This window comes from Bison bison, unplaced genomic scaffold (assembly GCF_000754665.1).
Source record: "Bison bison bison isolate TAMUID 2011002044 unplaced genomic scaffold, Bison_UMD1.0 scf7180017864464, whole genome shotgun sequence".
Classification (NCBI taxonomy): Eukaryota; Metazoa; Chordata; class Mammalia; order Artiodactyla; family Bovidae; genus Bison; species Bison bison.
In genome coordinates this window covers 5,940,934-5,967,901 of record NW_011495025.1, presented here as the reverse complement: position 1 = coordinate 5,967,901, position 26,968 = coordinate 5,940,934, and the positions used below count along the sequence as shown (strand labels likewise).

General features: G+C 39.5%; 2 protein-coding genes across 3 annotated transcripts in view; one reads left to right on the top strand and one right to left on the bottom strand.

Moving 5' to 3' along the window:
• The window catches only part of HERC6 (HECT and RLD domain containing E3 ubiquitin protein ligase family member 6), a 58,093-nt gene that overhangs the window by 17,907 nt on the left and 13,218 nt on the right, over nucleotides 1-26,968 (top strand). The window contains exons 9-17 of one of the 2 annotated variants that reach the window (XM_010860167.1): nucleotides 4,812-4,936; nucleotides 5,623-5,682; nucleotides 8,426-8,519; nucleotides 12,906-13,095; nucleotides 16,960-17,114; nucleotides 20,076-20,189; nucleotides 20,524-20,631; nucleotides 22,326-22,487; nucleotides 24,767-24,910. In XM_010860167.1, coding sequence (XP_010858469.1) covers nucleotides 4,812-4,936; nucleotides 5,623-5,682; nucleotides 8,426-8,519; nucleotides 12,906-13,095; nucleotides 16,960-17,114; nucleotides 20,076-20,189; nucleotides 20,524-20,631; nucleotides 22,326-22,487; nucleotides 24,767-24,910 — 1,152 coding nt within the window. The remainder of the gene's footprint in view (nucleotides 1-4,811; nucleotides 4,937-5,622; nucleotides 5,683-8,425; nucleotides 8,520-12,905; nucleotides 13,096-16,959; nucleotides 17,115-20,075; nucleotides 20,190-20,523; nucleotides 20,632-22,325; nucleotides 22,488-24,766; nucleotides 24,911-26,968) is intronic. The other variant, XM_010860168.1, reaches the window with a different exon arrangement.
• Nucleotides 20,841-26,968, bottom strand: part of PYURF (PIGY upstream reading frame) — a 78,991-nt gene continuing 72,863 nt past the window's right edge. Inside the window, exon 2 of the mRNA XM_010860171.1 lies at nucleotides 20,841-21,073. Within this exon, the coding sequence (XP_010858473.1) occupies nucleotides 20,920-21,073 (154 nt within the window). The 3' untranslated portion in view covers nucleotides 20,841-20,919. The remainder of the gene's footprint in view (nucleotides 21,074-26,968) is intronic.

Sequence of the window (26,968 nt, the reverse complement as noted above, 5' to 3'; positions counted from 1 at the left end):
AATGCCCACCTGACTTCACATTCCAGGATGTCTGGCTCTAGGTGAGTGATCACACCATCATGGTTATCTGGGTCATGAAGATCTTTTTTGTACAGTTCTTCTGTGTATTCTTGCCACCTCTTCTTAATCTGTCTGCTTCTGTTAGGTCCATACTATTTCTGTCCTTTTTTTTGAACCCATCTTTGCATGAAAATTTCCCTTGGTATCTCTAATTTTCTTGAAGAGAGCTCTAGTCTTTCCCATTCTATTGTTTTCCTCTATTTCTTTGCATCCATCACTTAGGAAGGCTTTCTTATCTTTCCTTGCTATTGTTTGGAACTCTGCATTCAAATGGGTATATCTTTCCTTTTCTTCTTTGCCTTTAGCGTCTGTTCTTTTCTCAGCTATTTGTAAGGCCTCCTCAGACAACCATTTTGCCTTTTTGCATTTCTTTTTCTTGGGGATGGTCTTGATCACTGCCTCCTATACAGTGTCGTGAACCTCTGTCCATAGTTCTTCAGGCACTCTGTCTATCAGATCAAATCCCTTGAATCTATTTGTTGCTTCAAATAGATTCTGTATAATCTGTACGATCACTGTATAATCATAAGGGTTTAATTTAGGTCATACCTGCATGGTCTAGTGGTAATCGTAAGGGATTTGATTTAGGTCAGACCTGAATGGTCTAGTGGTTTTCCCTCCTTTCTTCAATTTCATCTGAATTTGGCAATAAGGAGTTCATGATCTGAGCCACAGTCAGTTCCCAGTCTTGTTTTTGCTGACTATATAGAGCTTCTCCATCTCTGGCTGCAAAGAACATAATCAATCTGATTTCGGTATTGACCATCTGGTGATGTCCATGTGTAACGTCTTCTCTTGTGTTGTTGGAAGAGAGTGTTTTCTATGACCAGTGTGTTCTCTTGGCAAAACTCTGTTAGCCTTTGACCTGCTTCGTTTTTTACTCCAAGGCCAAATTTGCCTGTTATTCCAGGTATCTCTTGACTTCCTACTGTTGCGTTCCAGTCCCCTGTTAATGAAAAGGATATATTTTTTGGGTGTTGAGTGAAGTTGCTCAGTCGTGTCTGACTCTTTGCAACCCTGTGGACTGTAGCCCGCCAGGCTCCTCTGTCCATGGAATTCTCCAGGCAAGAATACTGGAGTGGGTGGCCATTTCCTTCTCCAGGGTATCTTCCCAACCCAAGGATCGAACCTGAGTCTCCTCCACTGCAGGCAGACGCTTTATCCTCTGAGCCACCAGGGAAGGTCTTAGTGATGTACAATCCTTATCTAAAACTTGGAGAAGCAGAGGATGATCACTACAGGTTTAGGAATACAAGGAATGTGTGCAATCATGTCTCAGAGTGAGAAGGTGAACATTATGGGAGATTACTAGCCAGTATAGAGTGTCCATTTGAAATCTGTGGTCATAGGCTTATGGTGAAGTCAGTCAGCACTGTTTATTTTTTTCCACTGATGTTAAGCTGCTTGGATTCCTTTGGAGTAATTCAGAGTTGAGATTAACTATAGGTGGACTTTTCCCAGGTGACTCAAGACAGAAGACTTAAAGGTATTTGTAAAGGACTGATTATAGTGCTGACCATAGCTGGGTAAGAAAGACATGAGGAGGGTGATGGATAATGAACAAACAATAGAGTTGACAGATCAGAGTGCCCAATGGCCTCAGAAAATTTTGGAGTGGGTTCCACTGTTAAAGTAAGTGTCTTAGTCTGTTCTGGCTGCTATTAACAAAACACTGTAGATTGAGTAGCTTATAAGCAAAAATTTATTTCTCACAGTTTTGGAGGCTGGGAAGCCCGAGATTAAGATAATGGTACATTTGGGAATTCCCTAGCAGTGCAGTGGCTAGGACTTCATTCTTTTCTTGCCATGGCTCAGGTTTGATCCCTGGTCAGGGAACTAAGATCCCATAAGCCATGCAGTATGACTTAAAAAAGATGACAGCACATTTGATGTCTGGTGAGGGCCTGCCTCCAGCTTATAGATGACTGTCTTCTCCGTATATCCTCACATGGCAAAAGGGACAAGGGCAAAATAGCTCTCTGGGGTCTTTATAAGGACACTAGTCCCATTCTTGAGGGCTCCCCCGTCATGACCCAATCACCTCCCAAATGCCCTACCTCCTAACACCATCACATTGGGGGCTAGGATTCCAATATATGAACTTAGGTGGGAAACGCTCAGTCTGTAACATTCTGCCACTGCCCCCAGTCAATTCATGTCCTTTCTACATGCAGAATACATTCATTTCAACCCAACAGCCCCAAAGTCTTAACTCATTTCCGTATCAAAGAATGTTAGACTGGAGTACCACTGTGAAGTCAGTGAAGTGGAAGGATGGTGTATGATGATCCGAGAAGAGTATGTTTCCAGTAGATACTTAGAAGGTAGAACAATTATTGATAATTATAAAGAACAAAATATCACCTGTATCTGGGGCAATCCACTAGGAGTAATTTTGCACACCCGGAAACATTTGGAGATGTCTGTCAGTTTAGGTTGTCCTAACTGAGGGAGGGCCATGTGCGTTGGAGTGGCTGCTACTAATGTCTAATGGGTAGAGGCCAGGGATGCTGCTAGACATTCTACAACGCACAAGACACCTGCCACAAGAAGGGTTATCTGATGCAAAATGTCCACTGTGTCAGTTTAGAAACCCTGATCCAGGGCCTGGATGGCTAAGATGGAGCAGAGGAAAAGAGCACAGATAAGATCAAGAATTGAGAGGTCATGGAGGGAAATAAATTATGTTCATTAATTCTGAAGTTGCCAAGAATGACGGAAAGAATGGTGACAGGCATGGTTGTGCTGAGGAATACAGTCAACAAGATGCTAAAGTTTTCAATTATTGAAGGGTGGTGCCTAGGAATTTGGCAGGTGATTATCATAGAAGACAGGGAGGCAGGTGATATAGTCTGATGTCACGCACTTACGAAGAGCCGAGATTTTGAAGAATAAAGTAGAAGAAATGGTCTGTGAGTGCCAATACGAAGCACCTCATTGTCCTGAGGTTCCTGGGATGTTGGAGGAAAAAAGCTTCCTTATGACTGAACTCCAGGGGACACCCAGGACTCAGATCAAGAAAGTGAAGGGAATTATGGTTATACATCTTTCTCAAGAGGTCTTTAGTTAAGCATTAAACAAAAGTGATGCAGAATTCTCTGATTTATTATAAATTTAGCAAAAGCAGAGGTATTATATGGAGTCATAGCACTGATGTCTTTCAAATAATATATTAAAGACAGATTTTTTTCCCCAAATTTCTCTGACACCTCTGACTGAACCATTTGGCTTCAAATATTGTAAAGAACCACGGTTCTCAAAGTGTGGCTCCCAAATCGGCAGGCATCAGCATCAGCATCCCCTAGAAATTTGCTCTATATAAATTCTTGAGCTCCACTCCTGACCATTGAATCAGAAACTGTGGGGATGGGCCCTGCTTTAACAAGATCACCAGATGATTCTGTTATAAGTTTGAAAGCCCCTGATACAAAAGCAAAACTCTGTGGATGGTTAAAGGGCTGAAAGAAGCTAGTCTTTATTGAGTTCTTCCTAGAATTGAAAGGCTTTGTATACCTAATGTATTTTAGTCTTAATGGGAGCCTAGAGAGGTGGTCATCGTTAACTCATTTTTTAACTGTAGTAAAACATACATAACATAAAATCTGCTATTTTAACCATTTAAAAATGTACAATTCAGTGATATTAATTGTACTCACAGTGTTGTACAGTCATCACCACTGTTTTGCTTGGTTGCTGAGTCATGTCTGACTCTTTGTGACCCCATGGACTCTAGCCCACCAGATTCCCCTGTCCATGGAATTGTCTAGGCAAGAATACTGGAGCGGGTTTCCATTTCTTATTCCAGGGAATCTTCCTGACCCAGGGATTGAACCTGTGTCTCCTGCATCTCCTGCATTGGCAGGCAGATTCTTTACCACTGTGCCACCTGAGAAGCCCAACCATGGTCACTAACCATCTCTAAAACTTTTCATCACCCCAAGCAGAAATTCTTTATTCCCCCTCAAGCAGAAATTCTTAACCATTAAATAATAACTCTGAGTTCTCCCCTACCCCTGACCCCAAGTACATTCTAATATCCTTTCTATCAATTAGCCTGTTTCATATAAGTGGAATCATGTTTTTATATTGGGCTTATTTCATGTAGCATAATGTTTTCAAAGTTCATCCATGTTGCAGTGTGTGTCAGAATGTCCTTCCTTTTGTGGCTGAGTCATAGTCCATATGGGCTTCCCAGATGACACTAGTGGTGAAGAATCTGCTTGCCAACGCAGGAGATGTAAGTAAGAGATACCAGTTCAATCCCCGAGTTGGGAAGATTCCCTGGAGGAGAAAAATGGCAACCCACTCCAGTGTTCTTGCCTGGAGAATTCCATGGACAGAGGAGCCCGGTGGGCTGTAGTCTATGGGCTCAAAAGAGTTGGCCATGATTAACCAACTGAGCACACAGTATTTCATATTCATCCATTGATGCTGTTCCTGGACATGGGTTGTTTCCATCTTTTTGGCTATTGTAAATAATGCTGCAATGAATATTGTCATACACATATCTGTTTGAGTCTCTGTTTTCAATTCTTTTGTGTTATTTCACTTTTTAAATGATAAAACTAAGGCTCAGACCAATCAAAGTGGCCCAGGCTGGGAAATGGAACAGCCAGCCAGTCTGATGCCAAGGCTTCTCCCACCAAATCCCACTGCCTGAGCAGGTTCCATGTGTCTCCCACCTGTGTCTTACTTACTACTTGGTGTGTGTGTGTATTTTCCTGATCATTCTTTTTTTTTTTTCTTCCTAGAAGGATACTAGTTCCACCAGTGTTCCCAGGAAAACCCTGCCAGAAATAAGCCGAATTAACCAGTCTCTGACAGAAAAATGGATGGCAGTGGCAAAAAGAAGTATAGAAGATGAAGTGGCTAAGAGGTGGCTCTATCTGATAAAGTAGAAACCACTTTTACTTGGTTCTGAAGCCTTGGTTCATTTTATCATAGACATAGGAGAGAGGGGTTGGCTTTGTCATTAAATTATTTGCATTTTAATCTTGATTTAAACCATCTGTAGTTTGAAGAAGTCATTGACATATTCACTGATTCTTCATTTAACTGGGCTATATTGAAGATGTACAATGTGCCAGGTGCTTTGATAGGTGAGGGAAGTTCAGGAGTGAATCAGAAATGCTTTCTGTCTGTCCCACAAAGCCATCCCCAAGACTGACTCTTTTTATAGCTTCATAGTTTATTCTCTGGAGAAGGCAGTGGCACCCAACTCCAGTATTCTTGCCTGGAGAATCCCAGGGACAGGGGAGCCTGGTGGGCTGCCATCTATGGGGTTGCACAGAGTCATACACGACTGAAGCGACTTAGCAGCAGCAGCAGCAGTTTATTCTCTGCAGCTCCACAACTTCTAGATGACTTGATCAAATCAGCTATGAAGGATTTTTATGAGATCTAGCAGACCATGCACAAAGTATAGCAAGAATTTGGAAAACTCTTAAGAGAGCAGTTATTATCGTTATTAATGATTCCACATCACCAGTTATATACTGAGTAAAATAAAAGGAACATGCTAGTAGTATGTTGTGACTTAACCTTATTTTATTATTTTTGCAGTGAAATTAGAGTGATATTTTCATCTCCTGCTTGTCTGACTGCAAGTTTTTTAAAGAAGAGGTAATATTTATAATTACCTTTATTTAAAGAGACTTACCTTTATTTAAAACACTGGAGAATATTTTAAATGAAATATTTAGACTCAGTCATTTTAATTTGTGCATTTTGTTATCTATGAACCAAAAATCCAACATAGAAAACTCCATGGATTGTTACAGAATTCTGTTTTATAAAGGAATTTCCCATTGGACTACTACAAATTGTAATCTCTAATTTACATTGTTCCTTCCTCTGCCCTGCCCTCCTGTGTTATCTGATTGGCAAGAATGGTGTTTTTTCCAGAATCTTTGTATCTAGGAGTGATCAATTCATTCTAACTTCACTTATGTACTTAGAGGCCCGGGCTGCACGTTGAAGGTCTTATTGTGAGCCCAGTAAGGAAAACACATCCTATTTATTTTAACTATTAACAGTCTTATTACCACAGAGGAGAGTCCAAGTTCTCTGCTACTTGGTTTGACACTTGATCTTAGTAGTTTTATCATTTCCTTTGTTAAATGCTGAACACTGGGTCAACTGTTCCTTGCCCTCCCTGTTTGATCTCCAATAATATACCTGGGAATGACTGAAAGATAAAGTGAGGCAGGTTAAAAATTGTAAGAGTTTATAAGAGTGAACATCGATTTGAATCACACAGCACCAGTTTGGAATTGGTGGAGAGCTCCAGTGGCAAGAGCTCAGGGAAAGACATAGAGAAGACGCAGAAAGAAAGGAAGCATTTGATTAGCTGTATCTTAAAGCCTAGTCGGCTTTTTTTGTTTGTTTTTTGATTGGTTGTCCTTAGGCTTTGATTTCATAACTTTGAGGAATTTACAGGCTTAGATTTTGGTTTGCTTTTGTAGGCCACCGTGGCCTGAGATCCACTGCAGTGTGATGGCCTCCTTGTATAATTAATTTAGCAATAACAAGGGAGTGGGGTGGGTAGCAGCATAAAGGGGCCCTTAGGCTGCCCTTGGGCTTACCTGGTGGCTCAGACAGTAAAATGTCTGTCTGCAATGCGGGAGACCTGGGTTCGATCCCTAGATTGGGAAGATCCCCTAGAGAAGGAAATGGCAACCCACTCCAGTATTCTTCCCTGGAAAATTTCATGGGTGGAGGAGCCTGGAAGGCTGTAGTCCATGGAGGCGCAGAGTCGGACATGACTGAGCGACTAACATTAGGCTGCCATCTGTCTTCTCTGGAGGCTGATGCCTACAGGTCTGCTTGCAGCTGGTGGGAACTCCTCCCAGTCCTCCTTTGCTAGGTCACGTCCTGTCCCTCCCTTGTTGACTTGGCCTCAGGTTGGCTCACAGGTTCAGAAGATACCTGTATACAACCGCCACTAGGCGGTACTCTGTATTCACTTAATCCCTATTGCAGGTATTTCTCAGCTTTGCTTCTTAACCCAGCTGCATGCTCAGCCACTCCTCAGGGAGACTGGAGGAACTGCTGGATCCAGAGGCTTCACCTGGGAACCAGAGAAGCCCAGGGAAGCTGAATGTCATGGCTTCCTTCACCCCCTCTTCTAACCTCCACAGCTCATGAGGCAGTTGTCATTTGAGAGTCCCACAGGGCATCCCTGTTTGTCTCCACATATTTAGCCAAAGACAGGAGATGAGAAATTAAGACGTTGCTTCTCTCTGCTCTCTTTCTCTCCCATTTGCCTTCCTCTTCTTTCCGTCTTTCCAGGCAGCAAAGGAGGGGATTCTACCATGCAACTCATTCTCCTTCTTCCCCACTGTAGCCTTAAGTTAGTTCTCACTACATAGAGGTAATCTTTTCTACACTAAGAATATTATCTTTCTAAAATTTCCATGTTCCCTTCTCAGGAGTGAGAAACCTCAAGGTTTGATCTTAAGATGCCAAAGGTTGCAAAGGAAGATTTATTTTAAAGGGGAATTTACAGTAGTTTGTTTTAGTACTTGTATGAATGTTTTAGCCCTAGTATTACAATTGGTTGGTTAATCCAGTAAACTTGAAATATTTTTAAATAATATATTATAAAGACAAATTGTTATATAGAATGCAGGCTCCTCAAATATTATCAACACAACCCAGGGAAATGCCACACCTAAACAAAGGCTTTGTAGTATTTCTGAGGGGCATGGCCAGGTTTGGATTTTTAAAAATTAGCAATTTGGAATAAGGCAGGTCTTTTCAATGTGGGAGGGGAGGGTTGGGGATTTGATTAGGACTGAGGAAAGGTACCACAATCCAGGACAGATGGAAACATCAAGGCAAGGATTTTGAGACAACAGATGCAAAGAATTTTAGGGCATAAACTGTTGATTGTGTTCCAGGAAGTTCCTAAAGTGAACAGTCAAGCCATTGGCCTGGGCAGGAGTGTCTTGGAATAATAAAGTCATGCTAATGAAACAGTGGAATCCCAGTGGAATCCCAAAGTAATGTAAATATCGATGGAAAATAGATGGGGTTAGGGAGTTTCAACTCCCATAGTGCAGGCTGAGTGTAAGGGTAAAGGATCTCAGTTCTCAGACACAGCATGTAAACTTTTGCTATTGTTAACTGTCCAAACTTGAGGTAATAAATTGTTACCTGTTTTCTTTTAGGAAAACATAAACTTAAAAAAAAGAAAAACAACTTTTGGTGCCAAGTAAATCGATGATTTCAAAAGAATGCAAACTTTAAGTAAAAAAGATTATATCTAATTTTGTAGGATAAATAAAATTACACATAATGATATATGAAGTTAGAAATATTCTTTTAATCTGTTTATTTATTTTTGCATTTCCTGCATCCAAAGAGAACCTGGAGAAATGATTTCCATTGATGTGGACTTAGAAATGGCAAGAGATACCTTCAAGAAGTTAACAGAAAAAGAATGGATTTCTTCGATGGTAATAAACAATATTCACTTTAGAAATAGAGCAATATAATTTTTTTACAGGAACCAATTAACCAACAGTTAATTTTCTTAGGAGTTGAGTGAGATAGAAATGTGATAGAGGAGGGGCTAGTGTTTATTATGCAGTTACTATATGGTGTGTGTGTGTTAGTTGCTCAGTTGTGTCCGACTCTTTGAGACCCCATGGACTGTACCCACCAGGCTTCTCTGTCCATGGAATTCTCCAGGCATGAATACTGGAATGTGTTGCCATTTCCTTCTCCAGGGGACCTTTGCAATCCAGGGATCAAACCCAGGTCTTCCACATGGCAGGCAGATTCTTTACCATCTGAGCCACCAGGAGAAATACTACTGATTTAGGTGCTGGCATTTTATTTTCCAGGGCTTCCCGAGTGGCACTAGTGGTAAAGAATCCACCTGCCAATGCAGGAGACACAAGAGATGCAGGTTCAATCTCTAGGGAGATCAGGGAGATTCCCCTGGAGGAGGAAATGGCGACCTACTCCAGTATTTTCTAAAGTTCAGTTCAGTCGCTCAATCATATCTGACTCTTTGCAATCCCATGGATTGCAGGACGCCAGGCCTCCCTGTCCATCATACTCCTGGAGTTTACTCAAATTATGTCCATTGAGTCGGTGATGCCATCTAACTATCTCATCCTCTGTCGTCCCTTTCTCCTCCTGCCTTCAATCTTTCCCAGCATCAGGGTCTTTTCCAATGAGTCAGTTCTTTGCATCAGGTGGCCAAAGTATTGGAGTTTCAGCTTCAGCATCAGTCCTTCCAATGAATATTCAGGACTGATCTCCTTTAGGATTGACTGGTTGGATCTCCTTGCAGTCCAAGGGACTCTCAAGAGTCTTCTCCAACACCACAGTTCAAAAGCATCAATTCTTCGGCGCTTAGCTTTGTTTATAGTCCAACTCGCACACCCATACATGACAACTGGAAAAACCATAGCTTTGACTAGACGCACCTTTGTTACTGAATGCTTAAATGTACAGTAGATACAGTATTTCTTTTTCAGTATGAGAAAAACAATGTTTAAGAAGTATAATTTATGAAAAGAGCATTATGGGATTCATATGTTTGCTGCTGCTGCTGCTAAGTCGCTTCAGTCGTGTCCGACTCTGTGCAACCCCATAGACGGCAGCCCACCAGGCTCCCCCGTCCCTGGGATTCTCCAGGCAAGAACACTGGAGTGGGTTGCCATTTCCTCCTCCAGTATGTTTGGGGACCTACCAAATAACAATAGATGGATTGACAGAAAAGAAAAGTTCTACTCTTGTACAGAACAGCTAGGAATAAGGGTTTATACACCAATTTTAGGGAAAGGATAGAAAGGGCTTCTGTGAGAAAACAAATGAACTTTTCAGGGAAACAGAGGGGCTTTTAGGAGGATACATGGAAGATAGGATAGTTTGCAGTAAGGTTTGTTTATGCAATTTCTCATCCAAGCTCAAGTGCAGGGTCTTTTCCCTGGCAGTGTAGCTCACTTGCCTGCCCAGTTAGGAGGAAATGTATGGTTGCTTCATTCTTGAAGCCTCTGCCTTTAGTCAGATGAGGAAAGCTCTGAAAGCTTCTTTCCGTTCATTCTTCTATTAGCTGTATCTCTGACGTCTTCAGTCTAAAATCATCTTTATACTGTTGTGGGTCCCTACATTTTGAAGGGAAAGGGGGAGAGAGTTTCTTAATATGCAGTAGAAACTATTTTAATTTTCAAAGTGAAAAAGTAAGAATAGTAAATGTGATCAAGTATATTTTTAACAAAAATATTTAGGTGATGTGGGAGATTACTTGGTGTGCTATACTTAATATAAGTGCTAAGAAACATTAGTTTTGAAGAATACTCTATAAAAAGGGGCTCTTAGTGAAGCAGCTTTGGGACCACTGCATACTATTATGGTGTCATGATGCACACAGGTAAATCAAATACTCTGTGATGTTATACGCCAAAAGAAATCTAGCTTTTTTGACCCTATTTTGATGTTATTTGACTTTGTACACCTTTCTCATGTATACCTAATAGCATTCAACAGAAGTCATGTTCTTCTGAATATATGAAAAAACAAATTGCAAGAACATTAATGTAATAATAACAATAATATACAGTACTTCACAGTTTATTTTATGTATCATCTTACTTAATCCTTATGTAGAGGCAGACATTCATAGTTAAAGAGTATCTAAGATCTGTTAGAATAAATAAACTATTGGTTCAGAAACTGGCTCCTGTGATCAGAGGACCAGGAAAGACTGAAGAAAGAGGCAGCCACTCCAGATTGGAAGGTGGCAGGTTTAATAAGCCAGGGAACTTACAAGGTTTGTCTTGGGTGACATCGAAATGAGTAGGTCTCTACACCCAACCCCTGGAATCTTCAAGTTCATACAGAGGCATTAACTGCTGGGTTCAGTCACATATACCATCCAGATGGTCTCAGAATACCTTACTCTCTGAAGCCAGGGTCCTTGGAACGTACCAACTGTGGGAACAGCGGGCAGAGCATACATTCCAAACACGTGGGAGTGGGTGAGGAGGCTTTGATTGCCCAGGTCCAGTTCAAGGGGCAACATCGTCTTGATTACCTCTTCCAAATATAAGCTCCTCCAAACAGCTTCGAAATCTCAATGGCTTATTCACACAGTAAAGATTTTTTTCTCACACCAAAGTCCAAAGAGGGTTGAGGTAGGAGGCACCTGTAGGGAAGGAAAAAAATATTATTTTTTCTCTCCTTATCTTAGCTTCATTGGCTGGGACCTTGCAAATTACACTAAGAAAAGATAGACAAACAAGAGAAAAGCAAGTTTATTAACATGTGCATCCTGCATATAGATGGAAATACTCAGTGATGAGTAACTTTAAGGAGTGGTTAGAATTGGGGCCTCTCTAGCAACTCTGATAGCTCAGTTGGTAAAGAATTCGCTGGCAATGCAGGAGACCCTGGTTCGATTCCTGGGTTGGGAAGATCCACTGGAGAAGGGAAAGGCTACCCATTCCAGTATTATGGGGCTGTCCTTGTGGCTCAGCTGGTAAAGAATCCACCTGCAATGTGGGAGACCTGGGTTCGATCCCTGGAGAAGGAAAAGGCTATTCACTCCAGTATTCCGGCCTGGAGAATTCCATGGACTATACAGTCCATGGTTCCCTGGTGGCTCAGAGGTTAAAACATCTGCCTGCTTGTGGGAAACCTGGGTTCGATCCCTGGGTCAGGAAGATCCCCTGGAGAAGGAAATGGCAACCCACTCCAGTATTCTTGCCTGGAGAATCCCATGGATGGAGGAGCCTGGTGGGCTACAGTCCACGGGGTCGCAAAGAGTTGGACACGACTGGGCGACTTCACTTTCACTTTCACTTCATGATAGCAACTTAGCAAATGAAGAACAATAATTTTGTAGAGAAGTGAAAAGACAAAGGAAAAGGACTTTGAGCTTCTTAGATGGCAAATGGTGGAAGGCAGATATATGAAGAAAGTAATGGTAGATAAGGGCTAGGTAGTAAGGTTTGCTGTGTGGCGGGCCAGCTCAGCTCTGCTAGTGAGACTGTTATGCCCTTCCTGATATGGGAAGTTGTGGACAGGAGGACACCTTGATGAGGGGAATTATGTTCTGTTTTCAGGAAGAATGGGGAGGCCAGAGAGCTCATTCTGTGTCTACTTTTTCTCACTTGCCTTCAGCTTAAAATAATTGTCATGTCAGAGTGGCATATTTGGGCATGGCAGATTCTGTTACCCTCCCCAACTCCACCCAAGCTCATTCAGGGGTGACTCAGGCTCATTCTCTGTGGCATTCTAGGCCCCAGGGCCATAAAATTCTCCGGTAGATCTTTCATGTTGATTGGCAGATGAGGAAAAAGGGTGTGAAAGGTCACAGAGAGGCTTCAGGGGTCAAGCCTGGAAGTATCATATATCACCTTCCCTCACATTCCATTAGTTTGAACCTGGTCACATGGCTCCACCTAACTGCAGGAAGGCCGGGCAATGCCATCTTCCTGTGAGCCCTGAAGGAAGATGAAACAGGATTGGTGAGATGAACATGTGCCATTTTCTCTGCTACAGTATATTTTAGGTGAGATAGATTTAGGTATGGATCCCTTCTAATTGAGGAACCTTCACGATTTGTTCAGTAGGTCCAGGCATGTGATTTCACTTTTATTTCTTTAATTGACTCCAACATAAAATAGGGAAGACGGTTCTCACATACTACTTTAGGGGGATTTGGGATATCAAGGAGTGATGGAGTTTGAATAGTAGGTTTTAGGAAAACTAAATTATTATTCCATTAGGAACATAGTAGATATGAAACCTCTCTTCTTATATCTTGTTTCTTATGATACTGTATCTAATATGTCCTGGGCCTTTCCCTGATTGTTTTTCAACCACAGATAACCGCATGTCTCAAGGATAATCTGCTTGGGGCTCTTCCATGTCGTTCTTCACACCAAGAAGCTTTATCAGTCTTCCTTCTGCTCCCAGAGTGTCCTGTCATGCTTGATTCCAGGAACTATATAACTCTGGTGGTTCCATTTGCAGAGGCTATTCGTAAAATGACCAATCAATCTTCAAAAGTCCTGAGTAAGCTTGATTACTTTTATGTCACTTTATCTGTATTCTCAATAGAATACTGTCTGAAATAGAATTTGTAACAGATTTTAGATAGATTTGAAAACACTATACAAATGTTTGAGTATGTGATATGTGTATTATTGAAAAGATTAACCTAAAGCTATTGTCAAATTCAAGTTTGTGTGCCCGACACACATTGAGGGCAAACAAACAGAAGCATTGGCGTTTGGGGCAGAGATAGGTCTATTTCAAGTGCCAAGCAAGGAGAATGGGCAGTTTGTGCTCAAAAGACCTAAACCCCCTCATGGGTTTCAGGAAAGAGTTTTTAAAGAAAAATTTTCATGGAGGGCTGCTGAGTGTGTCTTTCTTCTGATTGGTTGGTGGTGAGGTAACAGGGTGGTGCTCTAGGAATCTCAGTCTTCAGCCTTCTGGTTGTAAACAGTCTGGGGTTCAAGTGCGTGTGCTCAGCCTGAAGTTACCATCCTCCACCTGAGTGAGAGTCTTAGTTCCTGTAGAACTCAGAGATATATGTCAAACTGTCTTATATATCCTTTGAGGTGGAACCAGGATCCCACCCCATCCCTCCACTATTGTTTCTTGACTGCTTTCCCTTTGTTTCTGCATTCCCTCACTTTCCTAATGAGTAACAGTTTGACTCTGCCCTTTGAAACTCAGGGAAGGTCTAGGAGGCTGAAGCCTTTTCCCTGCAAACAAGAAGCAGGGAAAACGCAGGAAGGAGACACAAGAAGGCCCTTGTACTAAGGAGGACCACACAGGATCCTGCTTGATTTCGAAACTATTATAATGGGCTTCATTGGTGGCTCAGTGAATCCTCCTGCAATATAGGAGACACAGGAGATGAAGGAAACACAAGAGACATGGGTTCAAATCCTGAGTCGGGAAGATCCCCTGGAGAAGGAAATGGCAACCCATTGCAGTACTCTTGCCTGGAAAATCCTATGGACAGAGGAGCCTGGTGGGCTACAGTCCACAGGGTCTCAAAGAGTCAGACACGATTGAGTAGATAATCACTACTCTTATTATTACAAAACATGTGTAATTCCTAGACTTGGTCATGGACTCGACCTCAGAATTTCACAACCATAGAGAATTCAGTCAAGATAAAACCATATTTTAAAATTTTTTGTTTATGGTGTTTTAAAACTTTAGGTATTTTGATCAGACATGAGAGGAACAATGTTTATCTTTGTGTTCTTGTTTTTTATTTTATTCAGTGCTTTGAGATGTCCTTTTATGACTTTGAGCTAATGTTCAAGGTCCAAAGCTTAAAAGATGCAAAGATGATACATACAATGAAATAGCCACCTAATTTCCCTCCCACAAAGCAGTTACAGAGTAGAGTTTCTTACATAATGTTTGAAAGGTACTCCATAAAAACATATAGAAATGTATTCTTTTTTTTCAAATGGTAGCATACATACTTCAGCAACTTGCTTTTTTCCACAAATCACTATATTGTGATTTGTGGAAATCATTACATTACCTGACTTATATGAATGCTTTATTCCAATTTAATGGCTGAATAGTATTCTATTCATGTACGTGAATAGTTGTTTCTAAATTTTTGCTCTTATAACAGTTCTAACATACATTTCTTTGTATATATATAGACCCAATAATTTTGCTTTCTTACAATTATAATTATACATATTTAATATATATTTATATGAATATATTTATATATATATTTACACAAGCAGAGAAATTTTCAGAAAGCAAAATTACTGGATCAGATTGTGTGTGCATTTTAAATCTTGAGAGATTTTGCCAAGTGACCCTCCACAGACATCAGGGCCACCATATTGCCCAACTTAAGTGGTCACCATTCACATTATCACCCACCCTTGGAATTGGGCAACATGGCAGCTCTGACAGAAGATGTACCGTTTAGACATCATCAATTAATATGAAAGCGTCAGCCCGCCCATTTCTCCACAGTGTAAACCAAACTTTGGTCTATACCACTCTGAAAAGAAGAATCTATTTCTTGTTCTTTTTTGGCCCTGCCACATGGCTTGCTTGTGGAACCCATGCCCCATGCAGTGCGAGGGTGAAGTCCTAACTACTGGACTTCCAGGGAATTTTTAAGAATATCTTAATTTAAATTGTCTCATTATGAGTGAAGTTGTGCTTTTTTCCCTATATTCAGTTATATTTGTATATCATACTCTACAAACCATCAGTTCTCTCCTCTTACCTATTTTCCCATTTGTTGTTAGTATCTTTCTTTTCTATTTGAAGTTTTTAAACTACTAAGACAGTTCTTGTATTTATTTTTGGCTGCGCTGAGTCTTCGTTGCTGCGTGCAGGCTTTCCTCATGGAGGCAAGCGGGGACCACTCTTTGTTGCAATGCAAGGACTTCTCGTTGTGGTGGCTTCCTGTTGTGGAGTATGGGCTCTAGGCATGAGGGTTTCAGTAGTTGTATCTCTCGGGCTCAGTTGTTCCTTGGCATTTGGGATCTTCCTGGACCAAAGATCGAATCTGTATCCCCTGCATTGGCAGGTGGATTCTTAACTACTGGGCCACCAGGGAAGTCCCAACAATTAATTCTTTATCCATAAGATGAGTTGCAATTTTTTTCCTTTAGGTTACTGAAATTTTTTACTTTTTGGTATTTTTGCCATGCGTAATTATTTTTAAACACTTTTATGCAGCCTACTGTATTAACATTTTCTTTTATGGTTTCTGATCTTTCCTCAAAAAGTTTACCTCATGATAAAATTTAAAGATTTCCCATGTTCCTATTAGAATATTCATTGTTTTATTCTTTTAATTCATTTTTATTGGAATATAGTTGATTTACAATGTTGTATTAGTTTCTGTTGTATAGCAAAGTGAATCAGTTATACAAAAATCCACTCTTTTTTAGATTCCTTTCCCATATAAGCCATTACTGAGTACTGAGTAGAGTTCTCTGTGCTATACAGTAGGTTCTTATCAGTTATCTATTTTATATATAGTAATGTGTTTATATCAATCCATCTCCCAATATATCTGTCCCCCCATTGTTTAATTTTTATGTTTAAATCTTTGAACTATATGGAGTTTATCTTGATTACACTTCATTATTTTGGATCAGTTTCCAGTTGTCACACATTTATTAAGTGATCTGCTTCATTCCCTGATAATACACAATGCCTCTTTCATCATATACCAATGTCTCATGTATATTTGATTCCATTTGTGAAGTCTGCTACATTGTCTGCCTTTCATGCATCTGGGTCATACTATTTTAATTACATTAACTTGAAAATACATTTTAACATTTGACTTGTTTGTTTTCTGAGAATTTTCTTTTAAAGGTACAGAAATTCAGTTTGTAACTCAGTGATACTAAAATATTGTTACTGAACTAATTTAAAAATATATCCATCTATCGTAGGTGATCATAAAGTCTGAAAACATAGATAATTTTTTTTTCAGATTAAAATTGTCTTTGATCACATTTCGTGTCTTTGTGTGTATATGTGTGTGTGTGCATATGTATTCTGTGTTTTCACCTGTGTGTATTTTCAGACCTTATAAATACCCTGTGGAATTTTCAGTTTGAAAATCATGAAATCAATCTAGTAATCAAGCATAAATATGAACTATCAACACATTTTTTTCAGAAACCTGAATTTGAGCTTTTAATTCCAAAGATACTTAATCAGGGAGCAAACATTTTTTCCACATCTGTGAGTAATAAATATTGTCCAGGATGTTATCCTTCAAAAAGGTTATCCCATGATTTATGGGTTATGCCATCAGAACTGGAAAATATGATCTATTTCTTACATTAAAGAACTAAGAAAACTGAGAGAAGTGTTTTGGAGGTGGATATTTATCGTGGCTGATTTTACACCTCTCAGAGCGGTGTTGGACATCTTTGCAAGAATCTTCTCTCAGCTCACTTGTCCAGATGCTGAAAACTGCCATCATCTCTCAAATGGTTTGCTGGACTGAAACTGTTCAGAGTAACCACAATGTTAAAACTCTTCTGGAAGTGATGAAAGACGTGTATAAGGTAAGGGTTCATGTATATACCATTTTACTAAATCAAGTTCCCTTAGTTCTTAGCCAGTTGAAGTCTTATTTTATTTTCCACAACAAGAATGAAAATATTTGATTCAGACCTTAAATATTTAGAATTTTGTTTGTTTTGCTAACTGGATAGACTCTGGTGGAATATATTACATAGTACATATAATATGTATATAGTGTATATGTAATATATTACAGGCACAAATACTCAGATATGACAATGATTCAGCATTTTCATTAGTGTATATAACATAATCCAGAAGTAACCTAAGATTAGGCTATTAATAAATCTAATAATTATTGGAGGACAGGAAGGAACCAGAGCATTTTAAATAGAAGAGCAGAATTAAATTGGTATTGTTTAATTGAAAAATAATTAGCTAAAATAGATGCTTTTATAAATATAAATTGCTCAATCAGTAACCAAAACAAAAAGAAAGTGAAAGTGAGGTCACTCAGTCGTGTCTGAATCTTTGCGACCCCATGCACTATAGCCTACCAGGTTCCTCCGCCCATGGGATTTTCCAGGCAAGAGTACTATTTCACCACAAAATATCAGTCTCAATAGGAGAAGGTATTATGTGCAAAAGTTAGTGCTTTTCAGAAGTAATAATGCACTCATATTTCTAAAGTAGTGTATTTCCTCCATCTTTATTAAGATATAACTGAAATAGAACATTGTATCAGTTTAAGGTATACAATGTGTTAATTTGATTTGTTGTTGTTCAGTCACTAAGTCTGTTGCCTACTATCCTCTGTTGCCCACGTCTCATTTTGCCTTCAGTATTCACCAGCATCAGTGTTTTTTCACGTGAGTCGGTTCTTCGCATCAGATGGCCAAAGTATTGCAGCTTCAGCTTCAGCGTCAGTCCTTCCAGTGAATATTCAGGGTTGATTTCCTTTAGGATTGACTGGTTTGATCTTCTCACTGTTCAAGGGACTCTCAAGAGTCTTCTCCAGCACCACATTATGAAAGCAGTAATTCTTTGGCGCTCAGTCTTCTTCTTTTTTTTTTTTTTGGTTTTTTTTTTTTTTTTTTTTTTTTTGGTTTTTTTTTTTTTTAATTTTATTTTATTTTTAAACTTTACATAATTGTATTAGTTTTGCCAAATATCAAAATGAATCTGCCACAGGTATACATGTGTTCCCCTCACATCTGTATACGATTACTGGAAAAACAATAGTTTTGACTATATGGACCTTTGTCAGCAAAGTGGTATCTCTGTTTTTTAATATTCTCTCTAGGTTTGTCATAACTTTCCTTCCACTGAGCAGGAGTCTTTTAATTTCATGGCTACAGTCACTGTCCTCAGTGACTTTGGAGCCCAAAGAAATAAAATCTGTTACTACTTCCACTTTTTCCCGTTCTAGACACATATATATTACAAAACACTTATAGTTACTGTTTATTTAGTGTGGTAAGAATACTTAGGATCTACTGTCTTAGCAACTTTCAACTATATAGTACAATATTGTTAACTATGATCGCCATGCTGTGCATTAGATCCCCAGAACTTATTTATCTTGTGACTGCAAGTTTGTACCGTTTGAGCAACATCTCTCCTTTTCTCCCACCCTCAACTCTATAAACCACCACTCCACTCTGTTTCTGAGTTTAGCTTTTTTTAGATTTCATGTGTAAGTGATATCTTACTGTATTTGCCTTTCTCTGAAGTATTTTGCTTAGCATAATGTTCTCACCATCCATCCATGTTGTTGCAAATGGCAGGATTTCCTTGTTTCTCATGGCTGAATACAATTCCATTGTGTATATACGTATGTACCAGTGTATATGCGTACACATATATACACACCATATCTTCTTTATCCATTCATCTGTCCATGGACGCTTAGGTTGTTTATTTATCTTGGCTATTCTAAATAAGGCTAAAATGAACATGGGACTGTAGATATCTCTTTGAGCGGGTGATTTCATTTCCTTTGGCTCTATACCCAAAAGTGGGATTGCTGGATCATGTGGTAGTTCTATTTTTAATTTTGTGAGGAAGCCTTCATACTGTTTTCCATAGTGCCCACACCAATTGACATTCCCACTAATGGTGCATGGAAGTTCCTTTTTCTCCACATCCTCACCAACACTTCTCTCTTGTATTTTTGATGATAGCCATTCTAATAGCCATAAGGTAATATTGCACTATGGTTTTGATTTGCATTTCCCTAATGATTAATGATGTTGAGCATATTTTCATGTACTTGTTGGCCATCTGTAAGTCTTCTTTGAAAAAAGTCTGTTTGGTTCGTCTGCCCATTTTTAAAAATTAGATATTTTGATAATTACTGTGGATGGTGACTGTAGGCATGCAATTAAAAGACACTTGTTCTTTGGAAGAAAAACTTTGACACACCTAAGTAGCGTATTAAAAAGCAGAGACATTACTTTGCTGACAAAAGTCCATACAGTCAAAGCTGTGGTTTTTCCAGTAGTCATGTACAGATGTGATAGTTGGACCATAAAGAAGGCTGAGTGCCAAAGAATTGATGCTTTCGAACTGTGGTGTTGGGGAAGACTCTTGAGAGTCCCTTGGACAGCAAGAAGATCAAACCAACAATCCTAAAGGAAATCAACCCTGAATATTCACTGGAGGACTGATGCTAAAGCTGAAGCTCCAATACTTTGGCCACCCGATGCGAAGAGCTGACTCATTTGAAAAGACCCTGATGCTGAGAAAGAATGAAGGCAGGAGGTTAAGGAGACGATAGAGGATGAAATGGTTGGATGGCATCACCAAATCAATGGACATGAGTTTGGGTAAACTCCGGGAGTTGGTGATGGGCAGGGAGGCCTGGCATGCTGCGGTCCATGGGGTTGCAAAGAGTCAGAGCGACAGTCGCAAAGACAACTGAGCAACTGAACTGAGGCATATATAAAAATAGATTAAGTTACTCATTGATAGAAAATATCACAGGTTGTATTTTCTTTAAGGTAAACAAAACTAACTGTCGATTATCAGAAGATATGTTCCACATAAATGAAGTCTCCTTTTTGTTGAACTTTTATGAAGATAGAATAAGAGTGATTTATAGGGAAAAAAACCTGGTAAGAATAATATTTTACTTTCTGAATATTTTTTTGTACTTTAAAAGGGAAAGGGAAATACATTAATAGCTATGTAGCTTCTTTGTAAGTTAAGATCTGAAAATGTCTTCATTGTAATGCTGAATTTGCTAAAGTAGATGCTCTTGGATAACTTAAAGTATCTTTCAGCCACAAAGCAAATGCATTTTCCTAGAAATTTGTTTCTAGGTAATTTAGATTCTTAAAAATGAATTCTATAAAGTATGGAGGTAAATAATTTAGGGTAGTGAGGTAAAGGAATGAAGGTTTCCTTTTCTTTTGATTATCAAAATTCTTCTGTCTTTTTAATTTTTAGATACCTGCAGAAAACTTCAGTCCGATTATTTTCAGTGATTTTCCATTTGTCTTTAATTTGATGTCCAAAATTAAATTATTGCAAGCTGATTCCCAAATAAGAGTGCTGGTATGTATGTCTTATTTTTTATTATGTAAAATTTTCAAATATATACAAAGTAGAGATAATGGCGTATTAAACCCCAGCACAAATTTTCAGCAGTCATCAACATTTTGCCATACTTCATTTATCATTTTTTAAATTTTTAGTTGTTACGATTTTTGCTAAAGTTTCTTTTTTTTGCTGTGGCATGCAGCTTGTAGGATCTTAGTTCCCTGACAGAGTTTGATCCCTCACCCTCAGCAGTGAAAGCTCAAAGTCCTAACCTCTGGCCACCAGGGAATTCCCATATTTTTGTTAAGTATTGTAAAGCAAATTCCAGGCCCAATTTATTTTCACTTCTCCATATTTCAGTGCATTATTTCTGGTGGTTTCACTTTTGTTCATTCTGAGATTCATCAGTGGGTTCAGATGGTGACCACATTCTTCCACTGTAACATTTCCCATTAACCTTTAAAAAAAAAAAAAAATTAAATCATAGTTGGTGTACAATATTATATAAATTACAGACATACAATATAGTGATGCACAATTGTTAAAGGTTATACTTCATTTATAGTTATTATAAAATATTGGCTATATCCCTGTGTTGTACAATATATACTTGTAGCTTATTTTGTATCTAATGATTTGTACCTCTTCCCCTCTACTCCTATATTGCCCCTCCCAGCTTCCCTCTCCCCACTGGTAAACACTAGTTTGTTCTCTGTATCTGTGAGTCTCCTTCTTTTTTGTTTTATTCACTAGTTTGTTGTAGTTTTTAGATTCCACATGTAAATGATATCATACAGTATTTGTCTTTTTCCATACGTTGTACTTCACTTAGCAAAATGCCCTCCAAGTCCATCCATGTTGCTGCAAAAGGCAAAATTTTGTTAGTTTTTTTTATGGCTGTGTAGTATTCCAAAATCACTGCAGATGGTGACTGCAGCCATGAAATTAAAAGACGCTTACTCCTTGGAAGGAAAGTCATGACCAACCTAGATAGCATATTCAAAAGCAGAGACATCACTTTGCCAAAAAAGGTCCGTCTAGTCAAGGCTATGGTTTTTCCAGTGGTCATGTATGGATGTGAGAGTTGGACTGTGAAGAAAGCTGAGCACCGAAGAATTGATGCTTTTGAACTGTGGTGTTGGAGAAGACTCTTGAGAGTCCCTTGGACTGCAAGGAGATCCAACCAGTCCATCCTGAAGGAGATCAGCCCTGGGATTTCTTTGGAAGGAATGATGCTAAAGCTGAAACTCCAGTACTTTGGCCACCTCATGCGAAGAGTTGACTCATTGAAAAAGACTCTGATGCTGGGAGGGATTGGGGGCAGGAGGAGAAGGGGACGACAGAGGATGAGATGGCTGGATGGCATCACCAACTCGATGGACATGAGTTTGAGTGAACTCCGGGAGTTGGTGATGGACAGGGAGGCCTGGTGTGCTGCGATTCATGGGGTCACAAAGAGTCAGACACGACTGAGCAACTGAACTGAACTGAACTGAGTATTCCATCATTTGCACAATTCCTTGGTGCCATAGATTTTATGATCTCTTTGTCTTCCAAATTATAGTTAAATGTTCTTTTACTTAAGTTATTGCAATATGAGTATATATAGCAATGGTTGGCATAAATGTATGCTATATAAAATGTTTATTTGAAATATTAAATAATTTCTTGTATTCCTATGAGGATTCCTAAAATATTTCTTTTTCTAGAAATCTGAAGTGAACAACTACATGGATTTTAGGGGAATAATTCTGCAAAGAAGGGATGAATCTCCTTTATTTACACTTAGCGTCAGACGAAGTCACTTAGTTGAAGATGCTCTATGTCAGTTAAGCCAAGCTGAAGACACTGACCTCAAGAAAATATTAGTGGTACGCTAAAACTCCTCATAATATTTTTACTAATGTGTGTCGGGGGAACATTTATATAATGTGGTACAAGGAGAACCTGTATTTGCAACTATAGTTATCAGCCTAATGGTTTCCAGGATTCCTTGCTTACCCTTCAGAGAAAAGCTCCAGGATGTTTAATTGATCATTGGCTCTATGAGTTAACTAATAGTTAGTTACCTTTGGCTACAGAAATGCTTCATAATGAACCATCCCAAAGCATAGTGACTTAAAATAGTAATTTTACAGATCTGCAGTTCTGCTGAGACTGCTGCTCTAAGTTGAACTCATCTGAGTGGCTTTTCAGATTTTGTCTGTACCTGTTTACATGTTTGAGAATTGGCTAGGGATTGGTTACCTAGGCTTGGCCTGGCTCAGGCAGTCTGGCCCTGACTCCTATGTTGTCCATCTTCTTCCTAGGACCCACAAACATGTTCGCATATCAGTGTCAGAGGTACAAGATAGCAAGGCCCCTCCAAACCCACCTGCCAAGCCACTGCCAAAAAAAAGATAGCAAGCCCAGTTAGACAACAAACATTGGTTTAGTCAAATCAAGTCACATGGCTGAACTCAAGTCAAGGGCTGGCATAATATACTCAGCCTTTTTAATGAGAGGAACTATAAAGCCACATGCGAAAGACCTGGGCCAAGGAGGGGTGAAGAATTGGGGCAATGAATGCATTCAGCAAGCAGTGGGTAGAATGTGTACTTTTGGCTCTAGTTTTAGTCACAGACTTTCCACTGTGTTGGTTCCATTTCCTAGCCATCCTTCACTTCATCCTTGGGGGCATCTGTAGGATTTTTACTGTGTGGTACTTCAGATCCTTTGCCCACAGAATAAAGATTAACTTTGTAGGTGAGAGCTGGCATCTGTCCAGAGGGGAGTGTATTTTCCTGATATCAGCTAAGAAGGGAAAAGTTAGGTTCTCAGAGAGGAAGTCAGACTCTGAGAGTTGGGTCTCAGGATTCTGATGGAAAATGAGGAAAGGATTTTATAAGCTAGGCTTTCTAGTTTTTGTCTCCCTCTGTACCTATTTTCCTTTAAATCTTGATTATGAGGAAATCAATAGAAAGTGATTCTGCCTACAGGAAATGACAAAGAGGTAAGAAGGTAAACTTCAAGAGAAATCCAATCAAAATATAGACTCTCAACAAGGCAAGGTTGTCGAGCTCTTTATGAGCACGTCCTGACCATAGCAAAGACAACCTTGTTGTATAAATGAGTGGAAGTAAGAAAATCAGAAGCAAGCTTAATTTATTCTTGGTATATCTTGATGGAATGTGAGGCAGGCCCTTGGTGATGATGGACAAGGCCAAGGAGGTAAATCTAGGTAAAGAGAAGTGAAAGAGAACTCTCAGTGAAGCTTGGTGATATTTACATTAAAAAGATGGAAAGAAACAAACAGGAAGGGAAGTATAGAAGGAGTAGTTAGAGGGACTTGCTCAGTGGTCCAGTGGATAAGACTCTACACTTCCAATGCAGGGGGCCTGGGTTCGATGCCTGGTCAGGGAACTAGATTATGCATGCCACAACTAAGAGTTCCTATGCGGCAACTAAAGATCTTGCATATCCCAACTAAAGATACCACGTGCCACAACTAAGACCTGACACAGCCAAATAAATACATAAATATTTACAACAAAGAGTAGTTAGAGAGATGGGAGGAAATCTAAGATAGTACTCGCACTGCAAATCCCAGAGGTAGACTTTAGAAAAGAGGGACCAGTTCTTGTCGATGCTCAGATGAGGGCTCTGGGCAGTCAGCTCTGAAATTTCCGACAAAGGTGCCATGTCCAGGCTGACAGGGAGGGAGGGCTGTTTATCTGAAGTTCTAATGAGGGGCGAGGCAGAAGAAACCAAATATTTGTTGACTGTAGCCTAAGTTGTAAAGCTTGACTCATGAGAGGAAGCTAGACAAGAGAAAAAAATTGAGAAATTTAGGGGCTCAGGGGTTTGAAGTATATCAAAATTTGGTTCAAGATGCTGGTCAGCATAATTGGTGAATGTTGAGTGTTGCCAGAATCTCACTTCACTTGGTTCATGTGGCCATGGGAGGGACCTATGTACTCACTATACAGTAATCTGACAGTAAGCAGGCTCACGGCACCCACTATCAGAAGCAAAGTGAGAGAGCATAGTACGGTTAGGTGAGGAGAGTGGGTTCTGGGAATTCTAGTGATGGCAGGAGGCTTGAAACTTTTCTGTAAATGTCAAGGCATTATATTTTAAATCTGGACCTGACAATGTCCTCTTTTCTCAGGTTGAATTTATTAAAGAAATTCGTTCTGGAGGGGAAGGGGTGAAGTCTGAGTTTTTTCACTGTATATTTGAATCTATGACCAAGGAAGAATATGGAATGTTCATGTATCCCGAAGAGGATTCCTACATGTGGTTTCCTGTCAAAGTAAGTCTTTTATTTGTTTTCTTATGGTTTTTCAGAACAGAAAAAGTATACCATATACTGTAAATGAACACAATACCTGCTAATGTAAAATTAGGTCACATAAAACCTTGCTACTCAAAATGTGGTCCACAGAGCGGAAGTTCCAGCATTACCTGGAACTGTTAGAAAAGCAGAATCTCAGGCCCAGATCAGAATATATATTTTTATAAGATCGCCAGGTGATTTATATGACATTACATTTTTAAACAGCTTGAATAAGGTATATTTGAGATATGATAAATGGTACATAAAATGTGCACTTTGATACATTTTGATGTACATCTATGCCCATGAAATTCAAGACAATGAAAACAAAAGACAGTGAACACATCCATCATCCCCTAGAGTTTCCTCAGGTTCCTTTCTGATCCTGCTTCTCCCTGCTTCTATTCCCTGCCCATGCCTATGCAACCACTGATTCGATTTCTGTCACTATAATTTGAATTTCCTACAATTTTACATAAATGGAATCATAAGTAGTCTTTGTATCTGTCCTTTCACTCAGCATAATGATATTGAGAATCATGTGTGTTGTTGTATCTATCATAGTTCATTCCCTTCTATTGCTGAGTAGTATTCCATAGTTTAGATGTATTACACTTTGTTGAATATTGGGTGGTTTCCTAAATTTTAAGAGGCAGTAATCTAGAGTTTCAAACTAGGAGAGAAATTGTTAACAGAATCCTAGAGATAATTGCTAATTCTAACAAGATGATTCATTTCTGCAATAATTATATTTTTACAAAGATTCTCTATATGTAAACATTTTCTTAAAGTAGTAAAAACTTCATTTCTCTATTAGTGTGTGTGTGTGTTAGTCACTCAGTCGTGTCAGACTCTATGTGACCATGTGGACTGTAGCCTACCAAAGTTCTCTGTCCATGGGGTTCTCCAGGCCAGAATACTGGAGTGGATTGCCATGCCCTTCTCCAGGAGATCTTCCCAATGCAGGGATTGAATCCAGGTCTTCTGAATTGCAGGCAGACTCCTTATCAGCTGAGCCACAAGGGAAGCCTTCTCTGTTAGTAACACAGAGCAAATAATTCTAACAAGAATCACATGTTGAACTTCAATTTATTGATCTCCTTTCCCGTAAACTTCCAAATACTCTTTCAAATGATATGATGAAGTTTGGAACCCAGAAAGAAAAGGGTACAGGAAGAGAACATGAATGAGAGTGAAAAAGTACTAAAAGGTGTTTTGTATCTTTTTAGAAGGGCTTCCCAGGTGGCTCAGTGGTACAGAATCTGCCTGCTAATGCAGGAGATGTGGATTTGATCCCTGGGTGGGAAAGATACCCTGGAGAAGCCACCCACTCCAGTATTTTTGCCTGGGAAAATCCATGAACAGAGAGCCTGGCAGGCTACAGTCCATGGAGTCCCGAAAGAATTGGACACAATTTAGCGACTAGATGTTTAGCCACTAAACATCTTTTTGAGAAAGAATGAATCTCTAAAAGATAGGAGTGGCTAAGGTGTGCCATTGGTAGGGTCAACCAGCAAGTTTTTACTGGCTGTTTCTTGAAGTTCCCACATTGTATTAAAACTATAGAAGATTCAGATTAGTGGATAACACAATCTCTTTGCTTTGAAAACATTTTATATATGTAGATAGAGCAATAAGACTAAAATACCAGGAATTTTAGCAAGTTTTTGAAATTTTGTGCTGCTGACTTTGTGTTGTAATCAATTCAGTTCAGTTCAGTTGCTCAGTTGTTTCTGACTCTTTGCAACCCCATGGACTGTAGCACACCAGGCTTCCCTGTCCATCACCAACTCCTGGAGCTTGCTCAAACTCATGTCCCTCAAGGTGGTGATGCCATCCAACCATCTCATCCTCTGTCATCCTCTTCTCTTCCTGCCTTCAATCTTGTCCAGCATCAGGGTCTGTTGTAATAGTTGTTGGGTAATAGGTAGGATAGGGAAGGAAGCACTCTTGTGAGATGAGAAGCCCAGAGATCTAGTCTTGAGTGATGGTGGATATATAATTTAGCCTCTCTGAGTTTTTAGTTTCCTCAAC